Source organism: Oncorhynchus keta, chromosome 23 (assembly GCF_023373465.1).
Source record: "Oncorhynchus keta strain PuntledgeMale-10-30-2019 chromosome 23, Oket_V2, whole genome shotgun sequence".
Lineage (NCBI taxonomy): Eukaryota > Metazoa > Chordata > Actinopteri > Salmoniformes > Salmonidae > Oncorhynchus > Oncorhynchus keta.
Window position 1 is genome coordinate 37212512 of NC_068443.1, and position 14738 is coordinate 37227249.

The 14738-nt window shown below is 42.9% G+C and overlaps 2 protein-coding genes across 2 annotated transcripts; one reads left to right on the forward strand and one right to left on the reverse strand.

Moving 5' to 3' along the window:
- Positions 1-262: 262 nt before the first annotated feature.
- LOC118402283 (pyroglutamyl-peptidase 1-like) lies at positions 263-4767 on the reverse strand. Its single transcript, XM_035800344.2, has 5 exons — positions 4580-4767; positions 3869-3921; positions 3300-3416; positions 2778-3010; positions 263-1229 (listed from the first exon to the last, which is right to left on the reverse strand). Exons 1-5 carry the CDS (start codon positions 4608-4610, stop codon positions 1010-1012), a joined length of 654 nt encoding a protein of 217 aa, XP_035656237.1. The 5' UTR covers positions 4611-4767; the 3' UTR covers positions 263-1009.
- Positions 4768-12625: 7858 nt separating this feature from the next.
- Positions 12626-14480, forward strand: LOC118402280 (transcription factor JunD-like). The gene has a single exon (XM_035800342.2). The coding sequence runs from the start codon at positions 12962-12964 to the stop codon at positions 13865-13867; it is 906 nt and encodes a 301-aa protein (XP_035656235.1). The 5' UTR covers positions 12626-12961; the 3' UTR covers positions 13868-14480.
- The last annotated feature ends 258 nt before the right edge of the window (positions 14481-14738 follow it).

Consider the following 14738-nt stretch of genomic DNA (forward strand, 5'->3'; position numbering starts at 1 on the left):
GTCCATGACGTTTACACAAAAGTCTATATTTTTCACCATCCTTGATTAGGCCCACTGTACAGTCCACGGAGCTTTATGGCACAGTCAGAAATGGTTTAGCACAAGTGCTTACCCTTCCTGATAATATTATGTCAGATGACATTCAACTGAATGCTTTTCATTTGCAATAGATGTAATGAAGAACAGCAAGTACTCTACTACCGTATACACCACAGCAATAGTTATTTTGTGAATTTCTTACAAAAATACAGAAGAGGCTAACTCTGACATTAGTGATTTAATCACAGGGTTAGACCTTTTCTTTTAGTAGAGAATACAGATATCGAACACAAGATAAAAAACGTCATATCATTATTCATCACATTATAAATATTGATTGTATATGCAATAAATTACCTGAGATATTAACACATGATTGAGGTACATTTATCAAAGAAAACATATTTTTTCCTCCTTATATTGTACACTATAGTAATATACAGATATTGTACAATTTCACAACAAATATTAATGACAGACAAAGGGGGAGCTGGAGCTGATCCAATAAACGGCACACTACATTAACCATTATGTCAAAGCGAGAGTGATTGGTGAGGTGAATAAGGAACTAAAAGGGGAACTATTGAAAATAGTGAGAAGCAGCCAATGGTATGGCTGTCAGGAGGACTTGGCTTAAAAGCACACGTCTGTGCACACTGGATATACAAAGATGTTTCTCTCATCTACAGCGCCGTTCATTGGACCATTACTCTGTTTGTGAAATGCAGTCAAACATCCACACCCAGAGCCATAGATATACTATCCATGGATAGAGCCATGGCTCTGCCTATGTTTATTCACATTCTCTTCCTTTCTCGAGTTTCTACAACAGTGGAGTGCCGATGCCCCTCTCTTTAGCTAACGCTCCCCAGACTACCATGGGTAGATGCTGATGATGTTTTAAGTACTTTATCTGTCCATTGAGGACAGCAGCAGTGAGTTGAGGACAAAGGTCACCGGAAGTCTTTCTTTAGTGAGCATGCTGATGGTGCTGGTGGCTGCAGTGGTGGCGGTGATGGTCATCACCCTCAGCTTGACCCACAAGCTCCAGCATCTCTCCCACTATGGCCTGCAAGGCTCTGCCTAGGTCCTGGGCATTGTAGGGCTTCCCCAGAGGAGGAACGTGAACGAATGCTGACCTGCCCTTCCCCAGGTACAGTGACGTGTAGTAGGTGTAGTCACATAGGTATCTGACAGGGACAGAGGTTGAGATAGGGTAAGAGAGACAAAAAGAGGCATTAGCTGTTATCAGAATCAATGGATTTGTCATTCAGGTGAATAGGATTTCTGAAGCGGAAACTAAAATTAGAAATTCAGATTATAAAGGCATACACCACCCAAATTTTGGCATAGCACTATTTTATCAATACCTAAAAGGTATGCTACAATTACAGATTTGGATGTTCCTAGATAGAATACATTTGTAATTTGAGTAAACTATCCCTTTAATGGAGTTTCATTGAAAAAACGTAAGGGATCATAAATAGTGCAGTATTTTTTTATTTATTTTTTATTTCACCTTTATTTAACCAGGTAGACCAGTTGAGAACAAGTTCTCATTTACAACTACAACCTGGCCAAGATAAAGCAAAGCAGTGCGACAAAAACAACACAGAGTTATACATAAACAAACGTATAGTCAATAACACAAAATAAAAAATACTTGAAAAATCTATGTACAGTGTATTCTAATGTAGAAGAGTAGAGAGGTAGGCAATAAATAGGCCCTAGAGGGGGAAATAATTGCAATTTAGCATTAATACTGGAGTGATAGATGTACAGATGATGATGTGCAAGTAGAGACACTGGTGTGCAAAAGAGCAAAAGGGTAAGTAATAATATGGGGATGATGTAGTCGGGTGTGCTATTTACAGATTGGCTGTGTACAGGTACAGTGATCGGTAAGCTGCTCAGACAGCTAGCTGATGCTTAAAGTTAGAGAGGGAGATATAAGACTACAGCTTCAGAGATCTTTGCAATTCGTTCCAGTCATTGGCGGCAAAGAACTGGAAGGAAAGGAGGCCAAAGGAAGTGATGGCTTTGGGGATGACCAGTGCAATATACCTGCTGGAGCGCGTGCTACGGGTGGGTGTTGCTATGGTGACCACTGAGCTGAGGCGGGGATTTACCTAGCAAAGACTTATAGCCAGTGGGTTTGGCGACGGATATATAGTGCGGGCCAGCCAACGAAAGCATACAGGTCGCAGTGGTGGGTAGTATATGGGGCTTTGGTACCAAAACGGATGGCACTGTGATAGACTGCATCCAATTTGCTGAGTAGAGTGTTGGGGGCTATTTTGTAAATGACATCGCCGAAGTCAAGAATCGGTAGGATAGTCAGTTTTACGAGGGTATGTTTGGCGGCATGAGTGAAGGAGGCTTTTTTTGCAAAATAGGAAGCCTATTCTAGATTTAATTTTGGATTGGAGATGCTTAATGTGAGTCTGGAAGGAGAGTTTACAGTCTAACCAGACACCTAGGTATTTGTAGTTGTCCACATATTCTAAGTCAGAACCATCCAGAGTAGTGATGCTAGTCGGGCAGGAGGGTGCGGGCAGCAATCGGTTGAGGATCATGCACTTGGTTTTACTAGCATTTAAAAGCAGTTGGAGGCCACAGAAGGAGTGTTGTATGGCGTTGAAGCTCGTTTGGAGGTTTGTTAGCACAGTGTCCAAAGAAGAGCCAGATGTATACAGTATGATTGGTTGATTGAGAGTAGAGTCTAGCACATCACTCACCGGCCTGCGTCCTTTGATACCGACACTGCCACACCCAGCCTTGAGGAGTTGACCCTCTTGCATACCAGGTCCATGTCTATGACTGAATCGATGCATTCAGGGCCCCCCTCCATACAGCACTGAGAGTCTGGACAGAAGCTGCAGTTGTCCACCCGCTTGTAGCCGTGGTTGCGGCCACATTTCTCCAAGGTGACCGTGGTGGCTATGCCAGAGACTCCGACATGGACCACCAACTGTTGACCAGCGGAGAAGAGGATGTGTGGGGTGGGGGTTGTTAGCGGGAATTTAAATAGATGATTGTATTCACTGTAACATGAGATACTGAGTAATATCAATAAAGGCAATAAATGATGTCATTATGTTTACATCATACAGTAGAAATAAATAGCCTACAGTATCATGTCATACAGTAAGTGTGCAGACTGTGCACCTAGACACTACGTCAGGGCTTTTATACCATGCCATAAATAAATATAAAGTGAGGAACAACACTTGACTCTTGCTATGATTTCTTTTGGCTACCTGTGGCTGGTGCTGTTTCCATAGAGATGGAAGCAGACTTTGAACTGCCTGGTACTCCACTGGCACCTCACAGATGTGCAGATCCACATTCTGAGCCAAGCCTAACCGTTCCAGTTCCTGTACACAGAGGAAACAGGAAGGGTGCGAGAAACCACAAAACCCAATTTTATTTGCTAAAGATGTATTATACCTCTTGAGTTGTGCATCATTGTTTTAAAAACCTGTTGATTTTATACCTGTGTAGTGTGGCGTGATAACACTAATAACTGTAGTAACAACATTCACACATTGTTAAATAGGTATTCGTGCTATTCTTTATTCCACTTGTGTAATAAAGAAAAACGCTAAACTCCATTACTATGTAATTACTAAATTACATGTAATGTTATACAACTGTGTTACTAAATAATAACAGTGTACACTATGTAATTACTAAATGACATTTCATGGGATAAAATTTTGCTACTAAATAATAGCAGTGTTACTACTGATGTACACGTGCAATCAGTGTTACCAATAAGATTAGACCTCCTAATGATGCGCCATGCAGAGCACTCGAACTCACGTACCTGTACTGCCACCCAGCTAGCATTGATGGTGTGATCTCCAAAAGGTTCAAACCCTAAAAATAAAAAAAAACATATTGATAGCCTTTTAAAGTCATCGCATAGCAACACCAGTATACCCCAACGCCGGTGGGAAACACTGTTTTTATAGCTGGCTGCTTTATCACTCTAGGCCTATGTAAATGAGAGTGGCAAGACTCTTCATTCAAAGTCTAAAGGTTAGATCAAGTTAAATATTATCCCATTACAACAGCTGACACCTACAGTCAATTGTCAAACAATATATGCCAATCAGTGCATGGGTTTTATAGATGAGGCTGCTATAATTTTAATTTTAGTTGCATAGGAGAAGACCAATACATAATTCACATGAGTATCACACCGCAACAATGTATCCATGAATGGCTGAATGGCTACATTGCCGCCTCTGTCTTGATATGCTTGTCATTGGTTGGTTTGCTCTTCTGTTTCATCATGGAGTTGAGTTTCGTCGGCTATCTGACAGACAGACATTTCCTGAATGGAAGATGACAATACTGTACAGTAGTTTCAAAATAATTTAGTTTTCAAGGTGTAGAAACAACATTATAGGTTAAAGTCATTCAAACCTAAAATGGTTATTCTTATGGCTCAAATAGTGCAGGCAACTAATTTCAATCAACAGTTTGGTGAAAACTGACAGCAAACTATCAGCAATTTACATAAATTAATTACCTGTCACTATTACCGTGCTTTTAGTCGCCATAATTTGTGAGTTACTGTAAATTCTGCAAAGATTTCAGCAATTATTTCTGAACGCCGTTGAGTTGAGAAATCCTCCTCGATTCTCTTTCGCTATCTATTGATTCGTTTTTTTGCAGGAGCTCAAGCGTTCTCGTTCTTTCTTCGACGCTTTGACAACACTGTACACCTCAACATCCAGCGGTCTATCGCCATCTACAGTAATGGCATGCATGCAGGGCCGGCTCTCTCGACCAATAGGGGGCCACCAACCCAATAGATAAATAAAATACAAACAAAATAAATATGAGTAATTTAGCAACGCAATTTGCTATTGAGAGTAACAATAGTAGAATACATCAGGATGGCATCATTTGGCAGTTTCTCTCTTGTTTTGTCAGTCACATACAAATTACCTCAATTACCTCGACGAACCTGTTTTGAAAAAAAAAATGTAATCTTTATTTAACCACGTAGGCTAGTTGAGAACAAGTTCTCATTTACAACTGAGACCTGGCCAAGATAAAGCAAAGCAGTGCGACATAAACACATAGTTACCCATGGAATAAACAAAAGTACAGTCAAAACACAATAGAAAACTCTATATACAGTGTGTGCAAATTAAGTAAGATTAGGGAGGTAAAGGCAATAAATAGGCCGTGGTCAAATAATTACAATTTAGCAATTAAACTCCGGAGTAATAGATGAGCAGAAGATGAATGTGCAAGTAGGGATACTAGGGTGCAAAGGAGAAAAAAAAAAAACAATATGGGGATGAGGTAGCTGGGTGGGCTTTTTACAGATGGGCTATGGACAGGTGCAATGACCTGTAAGCTGCTCTAACAGCTGATGCTTAAAGTTAGTGAGGGAGATATGAATCTCCAGCTTTTTGCAATTAGTTCCAGTCATTGGCAGAACTGGAAGGGAAGGCGGCCAAAGTAAGTGTTGGCTTTGGGGATGACCAGTGCAATATACCTTCTGGAGCGCGTGCCACAGGTGGGTGCTGCTATGGTGACCAGTGAGCTTAGATAAGGAAGGTGCTTTACCTACCGATCGCTGTCTGCCCGCCCGTCCAGCATCACTACTCTGGAAGGTTCTGAACTAGAATATGTGGACAACTACAAACACCTAGGTGTCTGGTTAGACTGTAAACTCTCCTTCCAGACCCACATTAAGCATCTCCAATCCAAAACTAAATCTAGAATCGGCTTCCTATTTTGCAAAAAAAGCATCCTTCACTCATGTTGCCAAGCATACCCTCTTAAAACTGACTATCCTACCGTTCCTCGACTTTGGCGATGTCATTTACAAAATAGCCTCCAACACTCCACTAAGCAAATTGGATGCCATCTATCACAGTGCAATCCGTTTTGTCACCAAAGCCCCATATACTACCCACCACTGCAACCTGTATGCTCTCAGTTTTACGAGGGTATGTTTGGCAGCATGAGTGAAGGATGCTTTTATTGCGAAATAGGAAGCCGATTCTAGATTTAATTTTGGTTTGGAGATGCTTGTACCCCGCACATTGACTTGGTGCCGGCACCCCCTGTAAATAGCCTCGCTATTGTTCTTTGATTGTGTTACCTATTTTCTTCTACTTTAGATTATTTAGTAAATCATTTCTTAACTTATTTTTCTTAAAACTGCATCGTTGGTTAAGGGCTTGTAAGTAAGCATTTCAAGGTAATGTCTACACTTGTTTTATTCGGCGCAAGTGACAAATACAATTTGATTTGACATGGATAATTGAGTGACTGTCAATGTAGGTAATGTGTAAAGTGACTATGCATAGATAATAAACAGCGAGTAGCAGCAGAGTTTTTTTTTTAAAGGGGCGGATAATGTAAATAGAGTAGTCATTTGACTGTTCATCAGTCTTGTGGCTTGGGGGTAGAAGCTCATAAGGAGCATTTTAGACATAGACTTAGGTCCAGCCTATGACTAGGGTGGCTGGAGTCCTTGACAAGTTATAGGGCCTTCCTCTGACACCTCCTGGTATAGTGGTCCTGGATGGCAGGAAGCTTGTCAGTGATCAGACATTCCACCGTAGTGTCATCGACAAACTTAAAGATGGTGTCGTGCTTGGACACACAGTTGTGGTTGAACAGGGAGTACAGGAGGGGACTGAGCACGCACCCCTGAGGGGCCACCATGCTGAAGATCAGCGTGGCAGGTGTGTTGTTGCCTACCCTTACCACCTTGGGGCAGCCAATTGGAATTCCAGGATCCAGATGCAGAGGGAGGAGTTTAGTCCTAGGGTCTTTAGCTTAGTAATGAGCTTTGAGGGCACTATGGTGTTGAATGCTGAGCTGTAATCAATTAACAGAATTCTCAAGTAGGGGTTCCTTTTGTCCAGGTGGGAAAGGGCAGTGTGGAGTGCAATAGAGATTGCGTCATTTGTGGATCTGTTGGGGCGGTATGCGAATTGGAGTGGATCTGGGGTTTCTGAGATGATGGTGTTGATGTGAGCCATGACCAGCCTTTCAAAGCACTTCATGGCTACAGACGTGAGTGTTACGGGTGGGTAGTCGTTGAGGCAGGTTACCTTGGCATTCTTGGGCACGGGGACTATGGTGGTCTGCATGTAGGTCAGGGACAGGTTGAAAATGTCAGTGAAGACACTTGCCAGTTGGTCAGCGTATATTCTGAGTACACGTCCTGGTCATCCGTCTTGTCCTGCGGCCTTGTGAAGGTCTTACTCACATCGACTACAGATAGCGTGATCACACAGTCGTCTGCCACAGCTGGTGCTCTTATGGATGCTTCAGTGTTGCTTGCCTTGAAGCGTGCATGGAAGTAATTTAGATAGTCTAATAGGCTTGTGTCACTGGGTAGCTCGAGGCTGGGCTTCCCTTTGTCAGCTAACAATTTTGAGATTGGTAGTTAGTCTAGCCAGCTATCTAAACTTGTAGTAATCATGGCTGATCATTTTGTTAGTCATTCTCACTCAGATATCATATTAACATGGCATAAGTCATGGCAAAATGTGTAGAATTGCAGGAAATTAGCTTTAAAACGGAGAAAACAAATATCTCTGTTCCATGGAAAAATTAGTAGAATTGCATGAAATTTGTTATGAAATTGCAACATTTTCTCTGTGCCCAATTATCTTTAAAAGTTGTTTTGCCGCAAGGTGGGGGGGTACCCAACCAAATCTTGCTCAGGGCCCCCAAAATGCTAGAGCTGACCCTGCATGCATCCTCCCATAGTTCATTCTCCTGAGTTTATTGGCTTGACTAATTTGCTTTGCCTATTGTTGAAATGACACATGTGATGATCAATTTGTAAAGGCTGTCTAAAGCCAGAAGATAGCAAATGTATATTAATAAACGTTTGTATTTACAAGGCATTTCAAGTCTTCTTTTCACTATCAGATGTATTTTCCTCATGCATTTATAATCTCTTCATTTGGTAACATTGGCACTTTGCATATAATAAAATGTAAATAATATAAAAAAATTAGGCCAGGTTCAGCAGAATAGAGCAATGTCAGCTGTAGAGGCCTTTAAATTCATAGGACCTGATAGGGTTTGCATTTAGCCATTTATAAACTTCATTACAAAAAAGGTAAATGTTGTTACATCTCACTTCAGCTATCTTCTCAGCTTTATCATATATGTAAAGCAAAATATGAATCCATTAATTGAATTTGATAATAAAGGCACTCCCATGTTGATATCTGTTTCGGGACATGACTCATACATTCTAGCCTGATTTTAAATGCCATCTCTGGATGAATAAAGAATAAAGGCAGTTGTTTCTGACAAAATAGGAAACTTTTGGTTGGTTTGAGTAATCTATTCCAAGAAAGAGACATCAAAGGGAGATGATTTCACTAAAGGAACATATTTTAATTGATGACATCCTAACCATATGTATTTTTAATGTATAATATTCTTAAGAATGCTGGAAGACGTAAATCTGGAGATTGTGTGTGTGTGTTTATTGGTGAGAGACAATCACAAACACATACTGCCCGATCCTCCATTCACCACCCACGCATCATTCTGTACTGCAGTCTTCAACAACCTCGACCCCCCCCATTCATTCACCTGCTCTTGCGTCACAGCCTATGTCAATGTTGCCATGGAAACAAATGATGCCCTTGCTATTCTGTGGTGCTGATGCAGCCAGTCTATGGACGTCATTACTTTTTACTGGGGGAATTTGGCTATTTTGGCTGCCTATCACCCCACTGCGCTGGGCTATTCATAGGAACAGCAGACAGCCATCACCCTTTACAGTCTTATTGGCCTAGAGCTTGAAAGCCTTTTTCATCACTCCTTATTTCTCACTCTGGCTTTCTGGTCTGAGGTGGCATATCTCTCATGCTTAACCAGTCTAATATTGTGTTTCCAGGCAGATAAAATATCCTTTGCAATAACCAACAGAAGAGCTATAAGCTAACCATTCACTTTTTTGGTTGAGTTCTTAGAAAATAACAGCCGATGTTTGACTAAGAAAAAACATGGTTTCCTTTTCTCTCTGCAGTATTTCTTTCCTCTTTTCTGTTAAAACCTATAGGTAATTGCATCCTCAATAAAACGCCCCTTAATCTATTTGGCGAAGCTGTGCCGTCTCTCTTAGAAATGTGCTTGGATTGAAAGACACAGTATTAAACCATTTTTTAGATCAAATGTTTCCACTCAGTGTTTGACTGCACACCTATTACTGAGCCCATGTTAATGAATTCTTACAGGGCAGGGTGCCTTGTAAGAACGTGCCAACGAGTAGGTAAACCACCACTTCCCTCCGTATTATTGGCCAATGTGCAATCATTAGAAAACAAACGGGACGATCGAGGATTAAGACTATCCTACCAACGGGACATTAGAAACTGTAATATCTTATGTTTCACCGAGACTTGGCTGAACGACGATGCGGATAACATAGAGCTGTCTGGCTTCTCCATGCATTGGCAGGACAGAGCAGCTATGTCTGGTAAGATGTGGGGTGGGGTGTGTGTCTATTTGTCAATAACTGCTGGTGCGCAATGTCTAACATTAAAGATGTCTCAAGGTATTGATCGCCTGAGGTAGAGTACCTTATGATAAGCTGTAGACCACACTATCTACCAAGAGAGTTCTAATCTATATTATTCATAGCCATCTATTTACCACCACAAACTGATGCTGGCACTAAGACCGCACTCAACGAGCTGTATAAGGCCATAATCGGCACTCCTAGTGGCCGTGGACTTTAATGCAGGCAAACTTAAATCTGTTTTACCTCATTTCTACCAACATGTCACATGTGCAACCAGAGGGTGAAAATAACTAACTCTAGACCACCTTTACTCCACACACAAAGACGCATACAAAGCTCTTCCTCACCCTTCATTTGGGAAATCTGACCATAATTCTATCCTCCTGAAACCTGCTTACAAGCAAAAACTAAAAGCAAGTAGTACCAGTGACTCACTCAATATGGAAGTGGTCAGAGGGCGCGGATGCTATGCTACAGGGCTGTTTTGCTAGCACATATGTTCTGGGATACATCCAATGGCATTGAGAAGTACACCACCTCAGTCGCCGGCTTCATCAATAAGTACATCGGCAACATCATCCGAACAGTGACCATTCGTACATTTCCCAACCAGAAGCCATGGGTTACAGGCAACATCCGCACCGAGCTAAAGGCTAGAGCTGCCGCTTTCAAGGAGCGGGACCCTAATCCGGACACTTATTAGAAATCCAGCTATGCCCTCAGACGAACAATCAAACAGGCAAAGCAACAATACAGGAGTTTGAATCCTACCACACCGGCTACTACACCGGCTCAGTTGGGGCAGGACTTGAAAAATATTACGGACTACAAAGGGAAACACAGCCGCGAGCTGCCCAGTGACGCGAGCCTACCAGAGGAGCTAAATTACTTCTATGCTCGTTCGAGGCAAGTAACACTGAAGCATGCATGAGAGCAACAGCTGTTCCCGGACGACTGTGTGATCACGCTCTCCGTAGCTGACGTGAGTAAAGACCTTCAAACAGGTCAACATTCACAAGGCTGCAGGTCCAGACAGATTACCAGGACGTGTACTCCGAGCATGTGCTGACCAACTGGCATTCACTGACATTTTCAACATGTCCCTGTCGGAGTCTGTAATACCAACATGTTTCAAGCAGACCACCATAGTCACTGTGCCCAAAAAAACACTAAGATAACCTGCCTAAATGACTAGCACTCACGTCCGTAGCCATGAAGGTATTTGAAAGGTTGGTATTGGCTCACATCAACACCATTATCCCAGAAACCCCAGAGCCACTCCAATTTGCATATCGCCCCAACAGATCCACAGATGAGGCAATCTCTATTGCACTCCACACTGCCCTTTCCCACCTTGACCAAATAAACACCTATGTGAGAATGCTATTCATTGACTACAGCTCAGCATTCAACACCATAGTGCCCTCAAAGCTCATCACTAAGCTAAGGACCCTGGGACTAAACACCTCCCCCTACAACTGGATCCTGGACTTCCTCACGGGCCGCCCCAGGTGGTAAGGGTAGGTATCAACACATCCGCCACGCTGATCCTCAACACGGGGGCCCCTCAGGGGTGCGTGCTCAGTCCCCTCCTGTACTCCCTGTTCACTAATGACTGTATGGCCAGGCACAACTCCAACAACATCACGTTTTCCAATGACACAATAGTGGTCGGCCTGATCATCAATAACGATGAGCCAGCCTACAGGGAGGTCAGAGACATGGCCGTGTGATGCCAGGACAACAATCTCTCCATCTGTACTGGGTACAGCCCAAGTACATCACTGGGGCCAAGCTTCCTGCCATCCAGGACCTCTATACCAGGCGGTGTCAGAGGAAAGCCCTAGAAATTGTCAAAGACTCCAGCCACCTTAGTCATAGACTGTTCTCTCTACTACGGCAAGAGGTACCGGAGTGCCAAGTCTCGGTCCAAAAGGCTTCTTAACAGCTTCTAACCCCCAAGTCATATGACTCCTGAGCAGCTAATCAAAGGGCTACCCAGACCCCTCTTTTACACTGACACTGCTGCTCTCCGTATATTATCTATGCATAGTCACTTTAACTCAACCTACATGCACATATTACCTCGACTCTGTACCGGTACCCATGTATATAGCCTTGTTATTGTTATTTTACTGCTGCTCTTTAATTATTTGTAACTTTTTTGTAGGTATTTTTCTTAAAACTGCATTGTTGGTTAAGGGCTTGTAGTAAGCATTTCACTGCAAGGTCTATACCGGTTGTAATCGGCGCATGTGACAAATATGGGTGTGAACAAAATGGGTGTGAACAATGGGCGCGTTCGAGTGGATCAGTTGTCATGGTCACCGCCTTTCAGTGTGTTGCATTTTGGGGATAAAAAGTGTCTGACTTGCAAGAAAAGCAGGTGATTAAAGCTCCTGAAGTTTTGACTGTGGTCGACTGCAAGTTTCTGCAGTTGCTCTTCACCAACTTCATCATGTAGCAATCGCCTGCATTGTTGGAGGTTCATTTGTCAACCAATCATTAGGGTTTTTGTTTGACCCACGCGAACGTGACCAAAGACGTGACTGAAACAGGAACCAACTTTACTGTAATTCAAATGAACGTGATATTTGAGGAACTCTCAACAATTGGTTTACAATGCACACATATTTTTTCAGCTTGTGAGTGTGTGATATGGGGGTTGTTTATTTCGGCATAATAAACAATGGCAACACTGCCGTGTCGCACTAAACATAGATTTTGGAAAACCACGTGTCCGATTTTCGGTTGTCACAGATGCACCTCCCCCAACTTCACTCGTCGACTTCAATCTACAGTCGGTTGCTTTCGCTTTACCACCCAAAACGACCCCATTATCTAAATTCAAATTGAGTGAGCTGAATATACCTTATTTGCGCCTTCCTAGTTTCCAATAATGCACCGCCCAGTCTCTTTTGGCGACCCCGAGTATTCTATTTTATGACATCAAACCACAATGCACTGCACTGTTTGCAGTTTACCTAAAGTATCCATGGTAATAATGACTGGTTCAGCCCATTATTTAAATCCGACCGGAAGCATACGTCATTTTGGGCCAATCTTAGCGCGCTGAAGTGACATAATGGAATTTTTAGGGTTAGGAAGCAAGCAAGCAGAGGGTTGGGTGTGTGCATAGCAGTCGTTCCATTGGGAAAAAGCGCTGGACGCGGGCGAGAAGAGAAGGAAAAGCTAAGCCACTACTATTGTTTTAGCCTCGGGCATAAAAGGTAGGCTAAAGGGGGACAGTCGATTAACTCGATCAGAGTTTGAAGAGAGGAAAAATACAGGAAATTAACCTGAACTGTGTTTTATTGCCTGAGTTTAACTGTTGAATCGTCTTAGTTTATGCGTGAAGCTCAACAGACCCTCATGTGAAGGGTTATAATGGAAATAACCCTCTACCCTGGTAGTGTGCTGAATACTCGAGGGATCGCAAGCCTCTATTCCTACAACAGCATGATGAAAAAAGACATGAGTCTAAACCTGGACGACCAAAGCTCCAATCTGAAACCGAATCTCCGGGACGCAGACGGAATTCTTAACTCTTCGGACTTGGGACTCTTGAAATTGGCCACCCCGGACCTAGAACGGTTGATTATCCAATCGAATGGAATGGTTACGACGACCCCAACCTCTCAGTTCCTCTACCCGAAGTCAGCCAGCGACGAACAAGAATTTGCGGAAGGCTTCGTGAAGGCGCTAGAGGATCTTCACAAGCAGAACCAACTGAGCGAGGGGACGTGCGCACCACCGGACAGACTGGACCTAATCGGCTCCAACGCAGCCCCGGTCGGCTTGCCGTCAGATCTGCCAGTGTACACGACTTTGAACGGCTATGGAAATAGCCCATTGGGCACCACAGTGAATTATTCCACGGATACCATTCCATTCCCACCGCCACCTTCTAATCTGATGAGCGCCCATCAACAGGCGGCTGCGGCAGCGCTGTCACGACTCCAGGCGTTCAAGGACGAGCCGCAGACCGTCCCCGACATGCAGTGCTTTGTAGACAGCCCGCCGTTGTCTCCCATTGACATGGACAACCAGGAGCGCATCAAAGCAGAGAGGAAAAAGCTGCGCAACAGAATAGCGGCGTCCAAGTGCCGCAAAAGAAAGCTGGAGAGAATATCGCGTCTTGAAGACAAGGTCAAAAACTTGAAGACTCAGAACACTGAACTGGCCTCCACAGCCAGTGTGCTCAGAGAGCAGGTGGCCCAGTTGAAACAAAAGGTTATGAACCATGTCAGTAATGGATGTCAGCTTATGCCAAAACCAGTACAAGTTTACTAGAGGATTGTTTAGGCCTTTGAGGCAACCAACATTACGGGGTTAGTTATCCTCTGAGGATATTGACTAACTGAAACATAGTAGGCTATTTGCCTTTTCTCATATAATAGAATACACATTCACACCTGCAAATCCATTAGAACTGGAACACTATGGGTCTCTTAAAAATGTTGGCAAAAAACCCGTTTTGTAGCAAACAGACCATTTTTGCTGCCCTCTGTCGGGCAACATGCATATCAGCTCTCCAATGGACAAATTCAATACATAGCCTACCTACAAGGATAGCATTATCTGCATGTAAACTGGACAATCTCAATGAGTGCAACTAAACACCAGGATGTCATTGAGTGCCTGTCATCCACTGTGTAATATATGCCTTACTTGTTTACAAGCACTTACCAATGACAAATGTATATTTTATTTACCAAAACGTCTTATTTTGCAAATATGAATTGTGCATGTCTTGTAAGCTCGTGTACAGTAATTCTGTTCATTCTGTTGTGCAGTTCTGTGTTGTCACCATGAATGTAGCCTTCATTGTTGTTGGCCCCATGTAGCCATTTTTAATGGGATTTTATCTCTCAAAGATGTTTATTAAATTCACTGAATTATTTAATCTGTCAAGTCTTATTGTGGGCTGACTGCCCTATCACACACTGTGCCAGCTATTATTAGGGCCTCTCCCAGAGACATTATTATTGTTGTATTACATTAGTACAATACAGGTCACCAGAATAGAAAGGGGAAAAAATAATGCTTGAACTGAACTAACTTCATCCCTAAATGCATTTGATGTACTGGGAGCTCTACACTTATGCCACCTAGTGGCTCGATGAGTGATACAATTATCAGTTTGGACTAAGGGACATCGAAA